The following is an 18578-nucleotide window of genomic DNA, read 5'->3' as shown; positions in this document are numbered from 1 at the left end:
AAGTCTTTGGGTGGATCAAGCAATTATCTAATCAATCCATTAAAAAATCCTGAAGCTGTCACTGTAGATAGTGAAGGGCTAACAGTGGATGGGAGTTGTTTTTTGGAAGTAGGGGGTGGGAAATTATTTCACAGGCCCACCCAAAAAAGCTAAGGCTGGCTCTGATAAGCTCTAACAACAGCCTTCAATCTCCACTCCCATTTTCAAACATTTACTTTTTGAAACCTCTTGGTCTCTGAATGTATATATTTTTGCATTCCCATTCTTTCTGGAGACAGCATTGCATGTTTTTGACCTGTCTAACCCACATCAGCTTTTTAACTCTTCCGAGTTCAAGGTGAGAGCAGCCACCAACTCGAAAACCTCCTCTCTCACACAGAGTCACACACACTTCCCGAATTATTAGGAGAAACAGCAAAAAAGATTTGACTTCTTAATTCTGTGAAAATCATGGCACATTCTATGCAGCTGAAACTGCAACTAGAGTATCCTTATCTGAAAAACGGATGTCCTTTTTTCCTTCCTGTAAATCAATGACTGATTTTAATCCATCTATTGTACAATATATTATTATTCTCTTGCATCCACCATGTCTCTCAAAGGGTAGGGGTCTGATCATACTTACTCCCTTCTTGTTCTGTTTTGATTGCTTCAAACTGAACCACTTTAACATCCTGACTGTTCAATTGCTGAAGTTTTTCTTTCCAGTAAAAAGCAAATCGGAAAGTGTTTTTCTGGGTTTGATTTGCTCATGAAGCTTTACTGGTTTGCAGCATAATTCATTTCCTGCAATTTAGCAGCATGCTGTCATCCAGAGCAGAGACTTTGAACTGTCTTTGCAACTCGTAGGTGCAGTTCAATTCTACACTAGTAACCAAGTTAGCCTTATGCCTCATAAGATACAGCCATTCTGCCTAGAGCAAGATCACATATACATCAGGAGCATCTTGTGATTTATAGATACTGTGTTCGCAATTAGGCGGGATATTTATTATTAAAGTTAACTTGACTTTAGCTGTGTGGCCATGTGCCTGTACAAAGGGTACGTTTATCAGTGTATTGATTTGTAATTTGATTTTCACACTGCCTGTGCTATCAGACAGGATGTATCAAATGGGTTGCCATGGAAATTAAGGTGTATGTAGCTATGACGCTGCAAATCCCAGAACACTGCAATAACCCTTCTTTTTGTGTACTGATCTTTTATGTTTAAGTCTTCCTGTGTGCAGAATTCAGCAGCCATCTTGCTCTCAGAGTCAGTACAGCCCTGAAGGAGTCTCATACACAGTGTTATTATAGGTGTAAGCAGAGTCAGGATGAGCTCTACCCTGACATCTGATGGCGAGTCATGGTGGGTTGTGGAAAAGAACTTCAGGGGCTGATTCATTTGCATAAGCACACACCCCCTACCTAGATGGTCACTTTGGCTGCTGTAGGAGCCCCAGTTTCTCTGTTATTGGGGCAGGAATAAACTGTTATTATCCTGATTATGTGAATCAAGGACAGTGGAACTGTACTTGGCCTTTTGTTATGATGGAGGAACTCACCATCAACTAAGCAGCACTCGCTAGGCAAGGGTCCTGGGTTCCAAAACCCAGTGAATAGAGAGAGGCTGGGGACAGGTATTAATTCTTGGTAGCATGGGCCCCTTGGTGAGGGTCTTACATGCTAATTGCACTTTCTCCTCTCTCCACTGTGGCATATCAGAGCTTACTGGACAGTCTCTATGTAAAAGAATAAATGGACACAAATCAGATGTCAAGAATTATAACTTTCAAAAACCAGTTGGAGAACACTTCAATCTCTCTGGTCACTTGATTACAGACCTAATACTGGCTATTCTTCAACAAAAAACTTCAAAAACAGACTCCAATGAGAGACTGCTGAATTGGAATTAATTTGCAAACTGGATACAATTAATTTAGGCTTGAACAGAGACTGGGAGTGGATGGGTCATTACACAAAGTAAAATTATTTCCCCATGTTTATTTCCCCCACCCCCCACTGTTCCTCAGACGTTCTTGTCAACTGCTGGAAATGGCCCACCTTGATTATCACTACAAAAGGTTGTCTTCTCTCCCCCCCTCCCCCCCCCGCTCTCCTGCTAATAATAGCTCATCTTAAGTGATCACCCTCCTTATAGTGTGTATGGTAACACCCATTGTTTCATGTTATCTGTGTATATAAATCTCCCCACTGTATTTTCCACTGAATGCATCCGATGAAGTGAGCTGTAGCTCACGAAAGCTTATGCTCAAATTAATCTGTTAGTCTCTAACGTGCCACAAGTACTCCTTTTCTTAGAGCTAATTTTGATTCCATTAGGAGTCTAGTTACAGGCTGCTGAGCTGAATTCACTTTGGGCTAATGGTGCACTAGCACTGAGGCTCCCCTACTACAAGCTGAAATCACAAAAGAGCTAAACTTACTAAGAGTTGAAATCACTGAGTGTTAAGTAGTGGGGGAGGCTGAAGATATATTGCGGAGCAGTTTGCAGGACGTCTGGCAGAGCAGAACGGTTTGTCAGATTCCTGGAGCAGCTCATGGGGGCAGCTGGCAGAGCGGAGCCCCATGGAGAGGTGGGGCAATCAGCTTAGGACCACGTAAGGTGCCCCTTAACTCCGCCCCTCCCCCCATCTCCACCCAGGTTGGGAGGTAAAACTCTGCAGATAAACTTTTGACCTCTGGGGATGCCCTGACCAGGGACAGAGACTTTTGGGTTGTTGGACTTTTGGGACTTTGGGTGATTTTGGGTTGCTGGACTCAAGGACCAAAAGGAAAGGACACGGCCCAATTTGCTTGGGGTGGGTTTTTTTGCTCATGGGTTGTGTTATGAATCCTGTTGGTGGTGTTTCCCCAACATAATGCCACATTGTTTCTCTCTGTTGTTAGAAGGCTTTTTGCTACACTCAGACTCTGTGCTTGCGGAGAGGGGAAGTATTGCCTCTTGGAGGCGCCCAGCGGGGGTGGTACATATTTATCCCAGGTCACTGGGTGGGGGCTCGAGCCGGTTTTGCATTCTGTTATTGGAATGGAACCCCTAGATACTGAACCCGGCCCTTGTTGCTGCCAATTTTGACGGGCAGAAGGGTTACATAAGGATACTTTACTTTTGTTCATTCATATTGCTGAGTTTCTTATTTGACATCAAAAGTCATGTTAGATTGAAATGATCAAAAAATAAGGCCATAGATTTAGGTGCCTAATTTCAACCTCCCAAGTTCGAAAATGAGGCCCTATATACTAACTTTAAAATCAATAACAACCTTTCTTTATTAAATGGATAGTACTAGAAATTAAAAAAAGCAAAAGAGACACTATATTGTAATGGAAATACAGTATGTTTTATATTTCCTGAGTAAGTTTAACAATTATTGCCAGAAAAATAACTTAAGTATTGAAAAAATGTCTTCTGAGAACAGGTAGGAGCAGGATCACATTTTGAAAGAGGCTTCAACCTTACCTCTTGCTAGCATCTAATTAGCTGATTGGGGCAGGATTTGTGCCTGCATTTATTTGTGGGCACAAAATAGCACCCATAAAACTGGGTGCTGTGTTCAGAAACTTCATCCACAAAGCCTCTACTGCCATTAGTGTTGTACATTTTAATGGTAATAAGCTTGTGTGAATGGGTCATTCACTTTTTCTCAGGCACCATTGTAATGTCATGTCACCGAGGGATGGGATTTTTAAAAGTGTCTAAGTGATTTAGGAGCACAAGTCCCACTGAAACTCAATAACACTTCTGAAAATCTCACCTGAGATTTTTAAGACATAGTCATGGTAAATCTGACTGATGCATTTTATGAAGATCTATAGTGGGACTACTACCCAGTGTTAAGTATGATTTCCATTAGCACTGACATTGCAGATGTTCCAAGCTTCCAGATGTTTTGTTCTCTTTTGACACTGAAATGAAACCACAGATTGCTCCATAGCAAGTAAGGCCTGCTAATGTAAATGAACAAACGGTCTGCAGCTAGAAATAAGTCCAGCATCTTTTTCACTGAGAATGAATTAGGCACCCTTTAGGAATAATTGCATTAGGAGACAACATCAAAGCTTTGTATGCACTATACAGTGAATCTCACATCACAAGCCAGTTGAGGGGGTGGAGAGAGAACAACTAGCAAAGTTTTGTTCTGTACTTTCCTGTATTTTGGCTTTATAATTTATCATACTATGGTTGTAAGGACCACTGCAGTCAGGGATGTCTGGGGGGAACACTCAGGGCTCCTAAGAGCCACTTGTTAAAATTCAACCACCAGATTAAAAGGGGGAGTGGGATGATCTCCCTGCCTCTGCTGAGGTTCATCCACTCTCAACATCCCTGAGAGGGGAATTATCCTACCACTCAAAAAGTACACGGCCGAGCAGATTCTTTTGTCTTTGAAATGGCTCAAACTGCATTAGATGGCTGGTATTTTCCAAAAATTCCCTGGGGAAGGATTCCCCCTGCAGCCCTTACAACAAGTACATATGTGCACAGTAAACACCAGGCTTTATCATCATTATAATCAGTGAGTTTTCAGGAATAAAGTATAAATATGTCCAGCAACAGCTACTTGATAGCCACTGGTGTTGCATTCACCTAGGACTGGGAGACAGTATTGTTCATACACATAGGAAAGCAAAAGAATAGGTTCCCCAGGCTCTCTATTTATGGGATATGAGTTTGCTAATATAACATTTTAGCCATAGGCCACTGAGCATCACCTCTGGAATGAGAAAACAGTTAATAACCTTTTTCTTGATCATCATTTTGTTATGTTTACAAAAGGGTGAAGGAAATGCTTTGGATGTCAGACTCCAAAGGTAAGACAATCTGTCTGATCAGTATGGAGTACTAGTCCCAATTCTGTATCAATGCAGATTATGGTAAGGATTACTTTTGAACTAATAGTCAAGGTTTTGGAATATTCCTCATGTGAAATCCAAAACTGCTCCCCAATTTGAGCTTTTCAAGAGCGATAAAACAGACAAAGAGATGCAGAAGTTACTGTACACCAGAAATCCCAAAAGTTGTGGACTGTTACACCCCCACATAAACATATCGACAATTTTCTCTAGAAATGTTTTTGCAGAACAAAAACATCTTCTGAATAATTATGAATTCATAGTGTTTATGGGCCAGCCACACAAGCTCAGATGCCGGGAGGGAAAAATAGGCTTAGTCTTTCCACATCTCACAGTAGCCAGTTTTTAGAAAACCTTGGCAGGATTTCAGTACAGTACAAAAAAACTACAAAGGCATCAGCCAGAAGGATGCTGCACCAGAGGGAAAAATAGAACTAAATCTCTTTTTAATTTTGTAGCTCTCTTGCATTTCCTCTGGCTATGCAACTGGTAGCAGCAGCATACATCACTATAAAAGATGAAGAACATCTGACAGCTTCAAACAATGTCAGATTTCAGAGTAGCAACGATGTTCATCTGTATTCACAAAAAGAAAAGGAGTACTTGTGGCACCTTAGAGTCTAACAAATTTATTTGAGCATAAGCTTTCGTGAGCTACAGCACACTTCATCGGATGCATTCAATGTGTGTGCCTTGTAATGATGTGAAACTTTTTACCATGAATATTATTGTGAGGATGTCCCCAAGTTTCACGCCAAGGAGAGCCTCAAACCAAAGAGGTTACAATTAATGAGAACGTGTGTAAATAAATCTGAATGCAGAAACCTTTCTGCCTGTCCTTCCTGAGCAAGCTGTACCCTTCTACACCAATATTCCAGTCATGTGTATTATCCCACCAGGTCTCTGTAATGCAAACTATGTCATAGTTGTGTTTATTTACTAGCAGTTTCAGTTCTTCCTGCTTATTCTCCATACTTCTTGCATTAGTATACAGACATCTAAGATACTGACTTAATCCGCCCCCCCCCCCGTTCTGTCTTGTCTCTGCTTTATCCCTGGAATAACAGACCATGCCCCTGCAAAATTCCAAACCTTCTCCCAGGTCTCCATGTTCTTCACTTATCTATGGGCTTTGGTCACCTGCCCCCTTCAAACCTAGTTTAAAGCCCTCCTCAGTAGGTTAGCCAATCTGTATCCAAATATGCTGTTCCCCTTCCTCGATAGGTGGACCCCATCTCTGCTTAGCAGTCCTTCCTGGAACAGCATCCTATGGTCAAGGAAGCCAAAGCCCTCCTGGTGACACCATCTTCACAGTCAGGCATTCACCTCCAGGAATTGTATCTGTCTCTGCCTGGGCCCCTATCCTTGACTGGAAGGATCGAAGAGAACATCACCTGCACGCCAAACTGCTTCACCCGTACTCCCAGAGCCTGGTAATCACTTCTGATCTGCTGAGGGTCATACCTCACAGTATCATTAGTGTCCACATGGATGAGCAGCATGGGGTAGCAATTGGAGGGCTGTATGATCCTCGACAATCTATCCATAACGTCTCAGATACAGGCCCCTGGCAAGCAGCATATCTCCCAAGATGCCATGTCAGGATGACAGATGGGTGCCTCTGTCCCCCTCAGAAGAGAGTCACCAACTACCATTACCCTACATTTCCTCCTGGGAGTGGTGGCTGTGATCCTCCCAGCCTAGGGGGTACATGGCTTCTCCTCTTCCTCCTTTGGGGGTGATTCCTCATCGCTCATTGCCAGGGCAGCATATAGGTCTGGTGGGGCCTTGGAGTTGCCTGCAAAAGTAGGAAAGACCCCGGGCAGGAAGGCCTGGGAGTAGGAAGAGAAACTTTTGTTTTGTGTAGACTCTTGTTAGACTTTAATTTGGAGCTGGAATTTTACTTGGAGTTTATTTTATATAAATAAACCTTAGACCCCAAAGAGGGGTATTTTTGGCCACAGAAAGCCCATGTGGAGTTTATCTGAGGAACCAAGTGGGGAGACTTGTATGGCTACCCTGAGGCTGTGAGGGGGCCATTCACTGACAGAGAAAATTCTGTATCTATAGTGGGAGGTTATGTAAGCAAAACATAGTTACATGAGCGGGAATTTGGTAGAAAAACCACGGTTAACACCTCTAATTCTATGAAAAGGATAAGGGAACTCTTCATATTAACCCATTCATAGATGACATAGGAAGAAGGGACCATTATGATCATCCCAGGCTTGTCTATATGGTGCTGACAAAGCACACTAGAGGGGTAGGATTTGCAAAGGACTCTAACTGCCCTGCGTTAATCAAGGTGGACCATTTCCAGCACTTTACAAGACAGTAGGAGGGGAAATAAACAAGGGGAAATAGTTTTACTTTGTGTAATGACACATCTACTCCCAGTCTTTATTCAAGCCTAAGTTAATTGTATCCAGTTTGCAAATTAATTCCAATTCAGTAGTCTCTCGTTGGAGTCTGTTTTTGAAGTTTTTTTATTGAAGAATTGCCACTTTTAGGTTTGTAATCGAGTGACCAAAGAGATTGAAGTGTTCCCCGACTGGTTTTTGAATGTTATAATTCTTGACGTCTGATTTATTCTTTTACGTAGAGACTGTCCATTTTGGCCAATGTACATGGCAGAGGGGCATTGCTGGCACATGATGGCATATACCACATTGGTAGATGCGCAGGTGAATGAGCCTCTGATAGTGTGGCTGATGTGATTAGGCCTTATGATGGTGTCCCCTGAATAGATATATGGACACAGTTGGCAATTGGCTTTGTTGCAAGGATAGGTTCCTGGGTTAGTGGTTCTGTTGTGCGGTGTGTGGTTGCTGGTGAGTATTTGCTTCAGGTTGGGGGTATGTCTGTAAGCAAGGACTGGCCTGTCTCCCAAGATCTGTGAGAGTGATGGGTCGTCCCTTCAGGATAGGTTGTAGATCCTTGATGATGCATTGGAGAGGTTTTAGTTGGGGGTTGAAGGTGATAGCTAGTGGCATTCTGTTATTTTCTTTGTTGAGCCTGTCCTGTAGTAGGTAACTTCTGGGTACTCTTCTGGCTCTGTCAATCTGTTTCTTCACTTCAGCAGGTGGGTATTGTAGTTGTAAGAAAACTTGATAGAGATCTTGTAGGTGTTTGTCTCTGTCTGAAGGGTTGGAGGTTGTATCAAAATGCGGTTGTATCGTAGAGCTTGGCTGTAGACAATGGATCGTGTGGTGTGGTCTGGATGAAAGCTGGAGGCATGTAGGTAAATATGCAGTCAGTAGGTTTCCGGTATAGGGTGGTGTTTATGTGACCATCGCTTATTAGCATCGTAGTGTCCAGGAAGTGGATCTCTTGTGTGGACTGGTCCAGGCTGAGGTTGATGGTGGGATGGAAATTGTTGAAATCATGGTGGAATTCCTCAAGGGCTTCTTTTCCATGGGTCCAGGTGATGAAGATGTCATCAATGTAGCGCAAGTAGAGTAGGGGCATTAGGAGACGAGAGCTGAGGATTCTTTGGGATCTGCTAGCACAGAGGCTCCTGACAGCAGATCCAGATGCAGGATCAAGACCTCATTCTTTAAAGTATTAGTGTATGGAAACATGAAGAGATGATTCTGAAGTGAAATGGTGAGTTATACACCACCCTTCAGCATAAAGGTGCTCCAATGCAGCACCATGAAGGCTAAATTCTCCTCACCCTACTCCCACAATTAGTGACATTGATGTGAAGGGTCCTATTTTAGTAGAATTTGATTTTGAGTCGATAGGTCTGATCCGCCAAAACACTTGAGAATACACTTATGCTTATGTCTGTTCCTGTTCAGCAAAGCACTTATCCATGCTCTTAACAGTAAGCATAAGGCTAAGTCACATTGAAATCAACACGACTTAGGCAAATGGTTAAAGTTAAGCATGTGCTCAAATGCTTTCCTGAATCAGAACATTTATCAGGAATAACAGCGGTGAACAATACTGAAATGCAGAATAAGTCAGTGTAAATCAAAGAAGCGAAAATGTATTTTCCAGCATCCAGTAAGGTATTCATCTAGTTTCAGTGGCTTTTGGGATATATACAGATCACACCAACATCTTGTTTAGGTTATTGGTGGAACAGAAAGTAATAACATGTTTACCTTAAAGGCATGTTCCAATAACGTATTATCTTGGAGGCTTTTAAAAGTTATTCATTTACAATTCATTCCTATTTCTGAGTTCAGCTCTCAAAGACATCTTATACTGGAGCTCATTGGTGAGCCTGACAATCACAGATACAAGTTTTGTAATTGCAAGAGCACTTTCTACTCAGTGCCACTGGCAGCATGATAAAAACACTGATGAGCACATATACCACAGGTGATCCTGGAAAGTTCATTATTTTGCAAGTTTACATCGGTTTCAAAACCAAACTGGTGAAAAGGCATAAATACTCTTGGTGGATATGAAAAACCCAACTATATTAAACTGAATAAATTATTGTTATTAACAATACATCACTGTTGAATCAGTGCTCCTGCACAAAGACTTCTGGGCAACTGGAAATATGGCCAAAGATCACAGTTGGAAGAATTAGAGCAATATACTCAAGTCAATCCTCATAGCAGTAATGGAGCATCCAAACAGCCAAATCCTTGGATTGTTCAATAAATAAAACAATAATACACACACACAGAGCAACATACAACATTAAAATGGAATCTAATGAGCCTCAAGGGTGCCACAGATGTGTTCCACCATATGTCGAGAAGGAATGGATTCCAGAATCACAGTATCTGGAAGGAGAAGGCCTCCCAGGCTCTCATGATTACACAATGGAGTGGGGGTGGGAGGAAAGCTTGCATTTCAGTGCTGTTATATTAATTGCTATGTGTGCACCCATGATCCCTCCAATAGACTAGTTTTTGGCACTAATATGGCAATTACAGAAGATAACCAACTGTCTGGTAATTCACAATCTGGCTCACTCTGGGACAGTGCTAATAAGAAAAAAGTTGCTCTGAGCTGTGATTTTTCATAGCCTACTCAACCTCTAAATTTTAACACACAGGGCAAAGGCTGCAGCTCAGAACCAGCAACTAGAGGGGCAAACCATGTACCACAGCAATACTGAGGAGAAGCACAAGAATAGCCAGATTTTTAATATCTCAGCAAAGGGGTTCCCAAGTGTAATACAGCTAAAGAACCTCTATAAAGCGGTTCTTTGTCTCTCTTTCTATTCTGCTTTTATCCTAAATTCTCTTGGGAAGAGTTAGCTGCAGTGCATATTCAGGGATAGATCCTACCTTGTCACTGTCCACTGTGTTCTGTGAGGTTCTGGATGCAATGGAAATCGTATCAGGCTGACTGCTTCCATCTCCTTGGCTGTCTGCATCATCTACTCCATCTCTGCAAGGGGATAATGAGAAAATAACCTTGTTTACTTCAAGCACCAGCCTTGGGAAGTGCAAAAATTCACAGGTGAATTTGAGAACTGCCAATTCAGCACATTAGGGCAGGATTTGTGCTAAGATTACCCCGTTGATGGAGCTCATATTATTACACACTGTGTAATTTAAAATGATGTCACCTCTGCTGTAGGGTTAGAATTCTGCATATAATCACCACGTTTATTACTGGAATAGGAATGCCCTTTGTGTCCATATTTACAGCAACAAAGGCCCTTGCTCCTAGAAATAGTTCCCTAATGAGGGTGGTAAGGCAGATATTTCACTTGAGTTAGATTTCTCACTTAACCAAAACCAGCCATCCAAATGATAGCATTGCTGTACAAGACACTGAAGTGAAGGGATATCTCTGCAGTCTCACTGTAATCCATATTTTCAGGAGTTTAAAACTAGCATAAAAATGACAGGATTGTAAAACTAAAACAAAAAAAAAAAGAAAAGAAAAGTCTGCTGGCATAGGATATTTTTTCCCTTCCTGAAATTCTTTTCCTTTGAACCTCTTTCTGCCTCTTTTTAAGAATTTCTTTACTGAAATTAGTATACAAGGAATACAAGCAGCCTGTTACATCTGACAGGACTTTGATGTTGCCAACAAAGGTCTCACTCTTTCATTGGGATCTATGAGAGCAAACCCATCCATAAGCCCATGAAAAACCATGAGGGCAAGGATGCTCCACTGTTTAGGGTGGTAGCCTGTGGTTCAATTTCCTGCTCTGCCACAGATTTCCTGTGAAACCATAGGCAAATCACCTGGGTCCATATTTTTAAAGGTATTGGGGTGTTGCTCCACTCAGCATTGCATAAGTGACTTGGGCACTGAGAAGCCTAAGTCCCACTGACTTTCAATTGACTCTTATGCTCCTAAGTATCCAATTCATTTTTGAAAATGAGGCTTGGTCTCCTAAATCAGTTAGATGTTGCAACACTGAGTGACACAACACCAAATCACCTTTAAAAATCTGGATCTTAGTCTCTCTGTGCCAAAGTTCTCCATCTGTATAATGGGGATCAAAGCATTGGCCAACTTCTCAGGGATGTTATGATAATAAAGGTTTCAGAGTAGCAGCCATGTTAGTCTGTATTCACAAAAAGAAAAGGAGTACTTTAATTTGTTAGTCTCTAAGGTGCCACAAGTACTCTTTTTCTTTATGATAATAAACACATTAAAGATTGAGAGGTGCTCAAATGGGGGCTCTCATACTCCTGGCCTGTGGGCCACCTACGGCCTGAGAACCTCCCCAATGGGGCAATTTTGGGGCCGAGTCTCTCTCGGCCCAACCTGCTGCCCCCAGGTGCTCCCCAACCGCATGTCCGCTGGGCGATTTACAATGTCCCGGGGCCCTGCCCACCACCGGGAGTGCAGCGGAGCTGAGCAGCTTTTGCCTGCTCGCTCCACGTGTCTGACATTCCCTCCCTGCGACCTTAGTGCGGGGCTGTACCTCCGCGCACTGCCCCTGGCCCGAGCACCCTGTGGCCAATGGAAAGCTGCAGGGGCGGTGCCTGGGGGGAACAGCGCGTGGAGGCCCCCCAGCCCACCGTGCCTTGGAGCCCCAGGTAAGCACCGCATCCCTTGACCCCCTCCCCACACACCCCCTCCCACCCCCAAACTCCCTTCAAGAGCCTGCACCCCCTCCCACTTCTCACAGACCCCCTCCCACTCCCCAAATCCCTTACGAGCCTGCACCCCTCCCCCTTCCCACACCTCTTCCCACTCCCAAACTCTCTCCGAGAGCCTGAACCCCTCCCCCCCGAGTCTGCAACCCACCCCCTCCTCCTGCACCCTTGCCCCAGCCCAGAGCCTGCACCCAGTACCCAAACTCCCTCCCAGAGCCCAACCTCTCACCCCTTCTGCATCCAAACTCCCTCCCAGATCCTGCACCCCCATCCCCTACCCCAGACCTCCTCCCCCACCCAAACTCTCTCCCAGAGCCTTCGTCAGGTGGGGGGCAGAATTTGGGGGGGGCGGGTTCTGGGTGGCATGAGTGACATTATTGGCCCGCTGGGAGGATTTGAGGACTGGCACTGGCCCTAAGGTAATCAGAGTTTGAGACCCCTAAGATGGACAGACTGACAGTGCATGGGCTCAGGGGTCTGTTCTAATGGATCCCAATGCAAGACTGGAGCCTTAATTAATGAAGTGAAAGGAACAATCCATTGTATATAATTTTTTCTAACCAAGTACTCCACATTGTCATTCACAAAAGTCCTGTTATTATTTCTTATTTGTCACGGACGGTAACACTGAAATGTTGAAGTCCATTCATATACTATCAGGACCACTAATTATTTTTATTGTCATATGATACATAAAATCGAGAAAAGAGAAATATGAGAAAAGAGAATATGCAGGCGCTTGTTTGTGAGAAGAAATAGATGCCTCTTCAGGTGGGGTCAGCAAGAGAAATATCCTTGGATTCAATGGATAATTTTCATTCTGATCCAGCAGTTAATTCATTACATGTTATACATCGCTCTAGTAGTTTGGGGTGGGAGGGGTTGAATATTTTTAATTTGAAAATGTCTGATTGGTTTCCACAGAAAAGGTTTTCATTGCATGTTTTCCTCCATTTCATGGTTGAAAAAAGCAAAGGTTGTCTGCGAAAACTGTGGGTGGTTATCGTAAAAATTCTACGTGAATCTTGTAAAAAGCAACCAGACACTCTCCTGGTATGATACGGCAAAGCTCCACTGATTTCATGGATTTATACAATGTGAAGATCTGGCCCCTTATTTTTTGTTTAGGACAGCTTGCCCAATCAAATTATTTTTGCTCAAACTGTTGAAGTTATTTTTAGAACTTCTATTCAATTAACTAATCTGAGCAAACCTGCACTGCTGAAGAAAACAGTTCCAACCGAGAATCAAGTTCCAAACAGGAGGGTTGTTTATGGAATCACCGAGGTTACCTTTTACTGTTATTTCTCTGCTTTGCTGGTGTCTTGGGGAGCTGGATTGGCTCCTTCAAAGCTCCTTTCAAATGAATAATTCTCTCCTGAATGACTTCCCGAATATTTTTGATCCATTCCTGTTTTGTTTCAATACTGGATGCCTGAAGTTCCAAAAGGCAAAACGATAGGCACATTATAATATTCTTGGCATGTCTCCTATGTCGAAGAGTCATGATTTGTTGATGTTAACACATGATTGACTGTTTCATTGTTGAAAGAAAAGGAGTACTTGTGGCACCTTAGAGACTAACAAATTTATTAGAGCATAAGCTTTCGTGAGCTACAGCTCACTTCATCGGATGCATTTGGTGGAAAAAACAGAGGAGAGATTTATATACACACACACAGAGAACATGAAACAATGGGTTTATCATACACACTGTAAGGAGAGTGATCACTTAAGATAAGCCATCACCAACAGCAGGGGGGGGAAGGAGGAAAACCTTTCATGGTGACAAGCAGGTAGGCTAATTCCAGCAGTTAACAAGAATATCAGAGGAACAGTGGGGGGTGGGGTGGGAGGGAGAAATACCATGGGGAAATAGTTTTACTTTGTGTAATGACTCATCCATTCCCAGTCTCTATTCAAGCCTAAGTTTGGTTTCAACTATGTTTCATTGTTGGTTCCTCACTCCATTGTCACAGCAGCTGGAATACCTGGTAAATCCAGCCGAACTGGAAGAGTATGTTTGCCATACCTACCTAGTAAGTTCAACAAGCAACATGAGAGCAGTTAATCTCTGCATGTATATTTAATACAAGAAATAAAAAAATGCTCTCTGGTGAGGAAACAGTTATCAGTGCACAGCTGGTATTTCTCAAACAAAATATCTAGTGTGAGTTCTTTTTTAAGAATTCAATCAGCGAAATGATTGTCAGCTCTGTGGGTTTGAAGAAAAGCACTAGTCCAGTGAATCCAGGGGCAATCAACTGAACCAATTACAGTCCCCAATGTAAATATAAATCCAAACTCAGAATCATCCTGAGTTAGATTCTGCAGTTGCTCAAAACGGACTGGTTTCAGAGTAGCAGCCGTGTTAGTCTGTATTCGCAAAAAGAAAAGGAGTACTTGTGGCACCTTAGAGACTAACAAATTTATTAGAGCATAAGCTTTCGTGAGCTACAGCTCACTTCATCGGATGCATCCGATGAAGTGAGCTGTAGCTCACAAAAGCTTATGTTCTAATAAATTTGTTAGTCTCTAAGGTGCCACAAGTACTCCTTTTCTTTTTTCAAAACAGACTGTAATAGGAAGAGGACTGCAGTGGATTGAGCAGCTGCATAATTGAACCCTCTTGTGCCAGGTTATATATTAGAACCAAATTCTGCCCCAAGATGCAGGCAGAATTGACCCCTGACTCCAATGGGAACTACATGCATGCTTCCAGGGAAAAAAAAATCTGACCTTTCACTTAGCACTCCCAGTCCCCAGTTGGGAATGTAATGCTTTGCAGGCAAAGAAAACAAGCTCAAAAGACTCACTTTCAGCACTGTTTTGTTGTCTGAGGATGGTGTCCGCCCGGACCACAAGGCAAATTTACAGGGATCTCCCTCGACGTGCTCTGTCACTCCCAGTTCTGAGGTCTAGTGAGAAGGAGAGATGATTGGAGACCGTACATTATGAATGGAGCCTCCTGGTTTCAAGAGATTTTACACTGGGCGGGAGCTCAGCTCCTCTGGTATGTAGTACACTGGTAAAATAAACTGAAAACACAGCCAGAAGCAAAGGATGGCAAGGGAAAGGTGTTTGATCAATTCAGATGAACCCCACTGCCACCACCCCAACCACCATGCACACCTTCATCTTTAATCTTTCCAGAAACGCTCTGAGCTTTGCTTTTCAGATATAGCAGGGCTCAGTGAACCCCGACAAGGTCTGAGCATGGGGTTCCAGAATGCATAAGTATTCCAAACTCAATGCAGAGACAAATAAGCCTTCCCTTCCATCTCTACCTACAAAAAACCCAACCCCAGAATACCTCATTCTGGTAGACCTACCAGTAGTTTGTTCTTGTAAACATATTTAGTGTGTCCTGAAGAATCTTTAATCTCTTTGCTAAAAACCAAAGAGATTTCAAAGAGAAACAAGTGTCTCTCGCGGCCTTTCCGAATGAGAGATTTGGGATCCCACACTTGAAAGGAATCCTGAAGGATGAGCTCTCCCTGAACATCCAGGTTTTCATCAAAGCCTAAATGAAACACAACAGAACATTTTATCCAGTTTTGTTCCTGGAACCAATATCCCCAAAGATCAACAAAGCAGGGTTTTCACTGTTCAGAGGATTACAGTGTTATGAAAGAATAGGAACACCGAGTCACATGCTTTATTATGCAACTAATTCTTGAATGGATATTAATGGAAAGGCACTGTCACAGTCAGAACATTGTTCACTTTATTCTCTGTTGCTTTGGATTGAATTGTTTCTGTGGTACTTAGTATGCCATATATATTGCGTGAAATGTACCTATATTGCTGTTCTACATGTACCTTTACTGCTTTCCACTATATTTGTGCGTGGTAATATTAATTAGGCAAGGGGAAACACTGTAAAGATTTGAATGGTGACAACTGTATATGGGGCAGCAATATATGAACTACTGTGCATGCCACCACAATCTTAATTACTTGTAAATGACACAGTAAAGACTTTAATGATAAACACTGTATCATGTGGCAATTCAAAGCATTTTAGCTTAGCTTATCAAAATATGGTCAGTGTAACCAACGGTAGGCAAACTTCAGTGAGCCTTTCTGATCTCACACCAATGTGGTTCAAGAGTAATTTCACTGGAGACGATGGAGCTATATTAGTGTAAAACTGGTATGACATCAGAATTGGGCTTTATCAGTTTAGAGTTTAGGTTCAATTCATAAAAAAAAACTTCCAGATGCTTGTGAAAGCCTTAGATAAACTGTCCATAGCTCTTGATTCTCACAGGAACCGATTCTCTTGTAGTAATAGGGCATTTCTACTTTTAGTCGGAGACCAGAGTGAAAAACAATCAAATATTAGATTTCCAGAAACAGGTTGGCTCAAGGTTGGGTGTGTGTGTGTGTGTGGATTCTTAATTTTCCTGACCAGTTTGCCCATCAGCAATTTTAATCACCATCCCATGAGGTGCTGCGCAGATAGATGTAGGACATTGCTTCATTGCTTGCTTGAACACTCCTTTTACAGGTATAAGAAGTATTTCTGAGAAATATAATAAGGAGTAGAGAAGCATCTGAGAGCAATGGGCAGTCAGCAATCACAAACCTGTCACTGCAAACTCTAGGCAACAAGACACCCCAGGATTAATTCCTGCATAGCTTTCCCCCTCATGATTTTGAGAATCTGCTACCTTCCAGCATGCTGACGTGCATGGCGTCGTTGGCTTTCTTGGGGACACTGAGCATCACTTCCAGGCCATCTTTGAGTTCTCCTTTGCCTTCTTCACAACAGGTTAAGAGTTCCTAAGAAGACACGCAGGCCATATATAATTAACTTCTTTACAGGCAGAATAATATACACTCACTTAAATTCAGATTACATTTCCGAGCCTAAAGCCTTGTCTCCAGGCAGTGTTGAAACAGGTTAATTAAAGGTGAGATTTAAAATGGATGAAGTTTAATTGCATCAAAGGCCATGCGGACACTCGTATATTGTAAACCTGGATTCAGCTGATTGAGAACTAGTTTAAGGTTCAACAAAATAGATCACCCTGAAACCAAAATAAGTGTGTCTACACAGGAGTTTGCAGTGATTTAACTAAGCCAGTTTAATTGAACCAGTTTAACTAAATGGATGCAAATGTCATCTATAGAGAGGGCCTAAAATAGGCTTAAATTGTCTCTATTTCTAGTGAGATTTTCCCCTACATATATTTTGTTTAGAATCATAGCAATGTAGGGCTGGAAAGGACCCCAGAGATCATTTAGTCCAGCCTCCTGAGCTAAAACAGGACCATCCATGACAGGTATTTGTCTAACCTATTCTGAAGAACCTCCAATGATGGGGAATCCACAGTCTTCCTTGGTAATTTTTTCAAATGCTTAACTATCCTTATAGTTAGAAAGTTTTTTTCTAATATCTAGCCTAAAACTCCCTTACTGCAGATAAAGCCCATTGCATCTTGTCCTACCTTCAGTGGACATAGAGAACAATTCATCACCGTGCTCTTTGTAACAGCCCTTAATATATTTGAGGACTGTTATTGGTGTCCCCCATTAGTCTTCTCTTCTCTAGACTAAACATGTCCATTTTTAACCTTTCCTCACAGGTCAGGTTTTCTAAAGCTTTTATCATTTTTGTAGCTATTTTCTAAATGGTCTCCAATTTGTCCAGATCTTTCCTAATGTGTGGCAATCAGAACTGGACACAGTGCACCAGCTGAGGCCTCACCTGTGCCAAACAGAATGGGACAATTACTTTCCATGTCTTATATAAGACTCTCCTATTGGTGGTTAGTTTTTAAGTGGATACTGTCTGATCAATTTTCAAAATCCAAGATCAATAGAAAATGTTCCCATTGTTCATTTTAAAGTTAGTCTCATGAGTCTTTTATTTGTGTGTAAGTATTCCCGTGCTGTACCTGTCAACGTTTCAAAGAAAAAATTAAGCTGATATCCAGCGTCCAAAAAGAGGCAGATGTTGGGTAGGGGTCCCTATCCAAACCCAGGAAAACATCCAGATGTTTGCTATTATTAGATACAGCTGTACTGTCATTAAAACATCTGACCAAAGTGTTCCAGAAAGCAAACTTACTGTATAAGAAAACACTTCTATTTCCCCTAGATTATCCCCTTCTTTCCTTTTTCTCTTCTTAGGGCTATATTGGATGTTCAGAGCTCATTTCCTGTGGAGAATCAGTCTCTCTGTGTCTACTTTTCCTCTTCATGCATCTTTTCTTCTGTCATTTGTAATATACCATATGACTCCCCCTCAGAAGTTCTTCATCCTTTGCATTTTTCTCTACAAAACACTTTTTTCCCCAAGATGTTTCTCTTTTCCAGTTCAGTCTTTCTCCCCATCTACTTTTACAATTCAAGATTACATTTTTCTTCTCCCCTTTCTATCACAGTTATTCCCTACCATTAAATCTCTCCTTATTTCTGTACTCAACTATGACTGATCCAACTGCCATCAAAGTCAATAGGAATCTTTCCACTGATTTCAGTAAGAGCTATATTCGTCTCCCTCTCCTTGTCCCCTTGGGTCCTTTTGGGATGGGGCTCACCCTCAAATGCAAGGTGATGGTATAAATGTTTCAGAGACTGAGCTGGCGACAGAGTTAATTTGTAGGTATCACCCTCCATATTGAAGGTGAATTGAGAGCTCTGCCCTGCAGTGTAGGAAGACTGAATACTGCAGCA

At 42.2% G+C, this 18578-nt stretch overlaps 1 protein-coding gene across 6 annotated transcripts in view; it reads right to left on the bottom strand.

The window, feature by feature from the left end:
• KALRN (kalirin RhoGEF kinase) overlaps positions 1 to 18578 on the bottom strand; it is a 777539-nt gene that overhangs the window by 197779 nt on the left and 561182 nt on the right. For all 6 annotated transcript variants that reach the window (XM_038421355.2, XM_038421356.2, XM_038421358.2 and 3 more), the window contains exons 29-33: positions 16568 to 16679; positions 15224 to 15414; positions 14708 to 14809; positions 13184 to 13326; positions 10116 to 10218 (exon numbers count right to left, since the gene is read on the bottom strand). In XM_038421355.2, the coding sequence (XP_038277283.1) occupies positions 10116 to 10218; positions 13184 to 13326; positions 14708 to 14809; positions 15224 to 15414; positions 16568 to 16679 (651 nt within the window). The remainder of the gene's footprint in view (positions 1 to 10115; positions 10219 to 13183; positions 13327 to 14707; positions 14810 to 15223; positions 15415 to 16567; positions 16680 to 18578) is intronic.

This window comes from Dermochelys coriacea, chromosome 11 (assembly GCF_009764565.3).
Source record: "Dermochelys coriacea isolate rDerCor1 chromosome 11, rDerCor1.pri.v4, whole genome shotgun sequence".
In the NCBI taxonomy this organism is placed as follows: Eukaryota; Metazoa; Chordata; order Testudines; family Dermochelyidae; genus Dermochelys; species Dermochelys coriacea.
The sequence above is the reverse complement of the archived record's forward strand: the minus strand, read 5'-3'. Positions and strand labels throughout refer to the sequence as shown.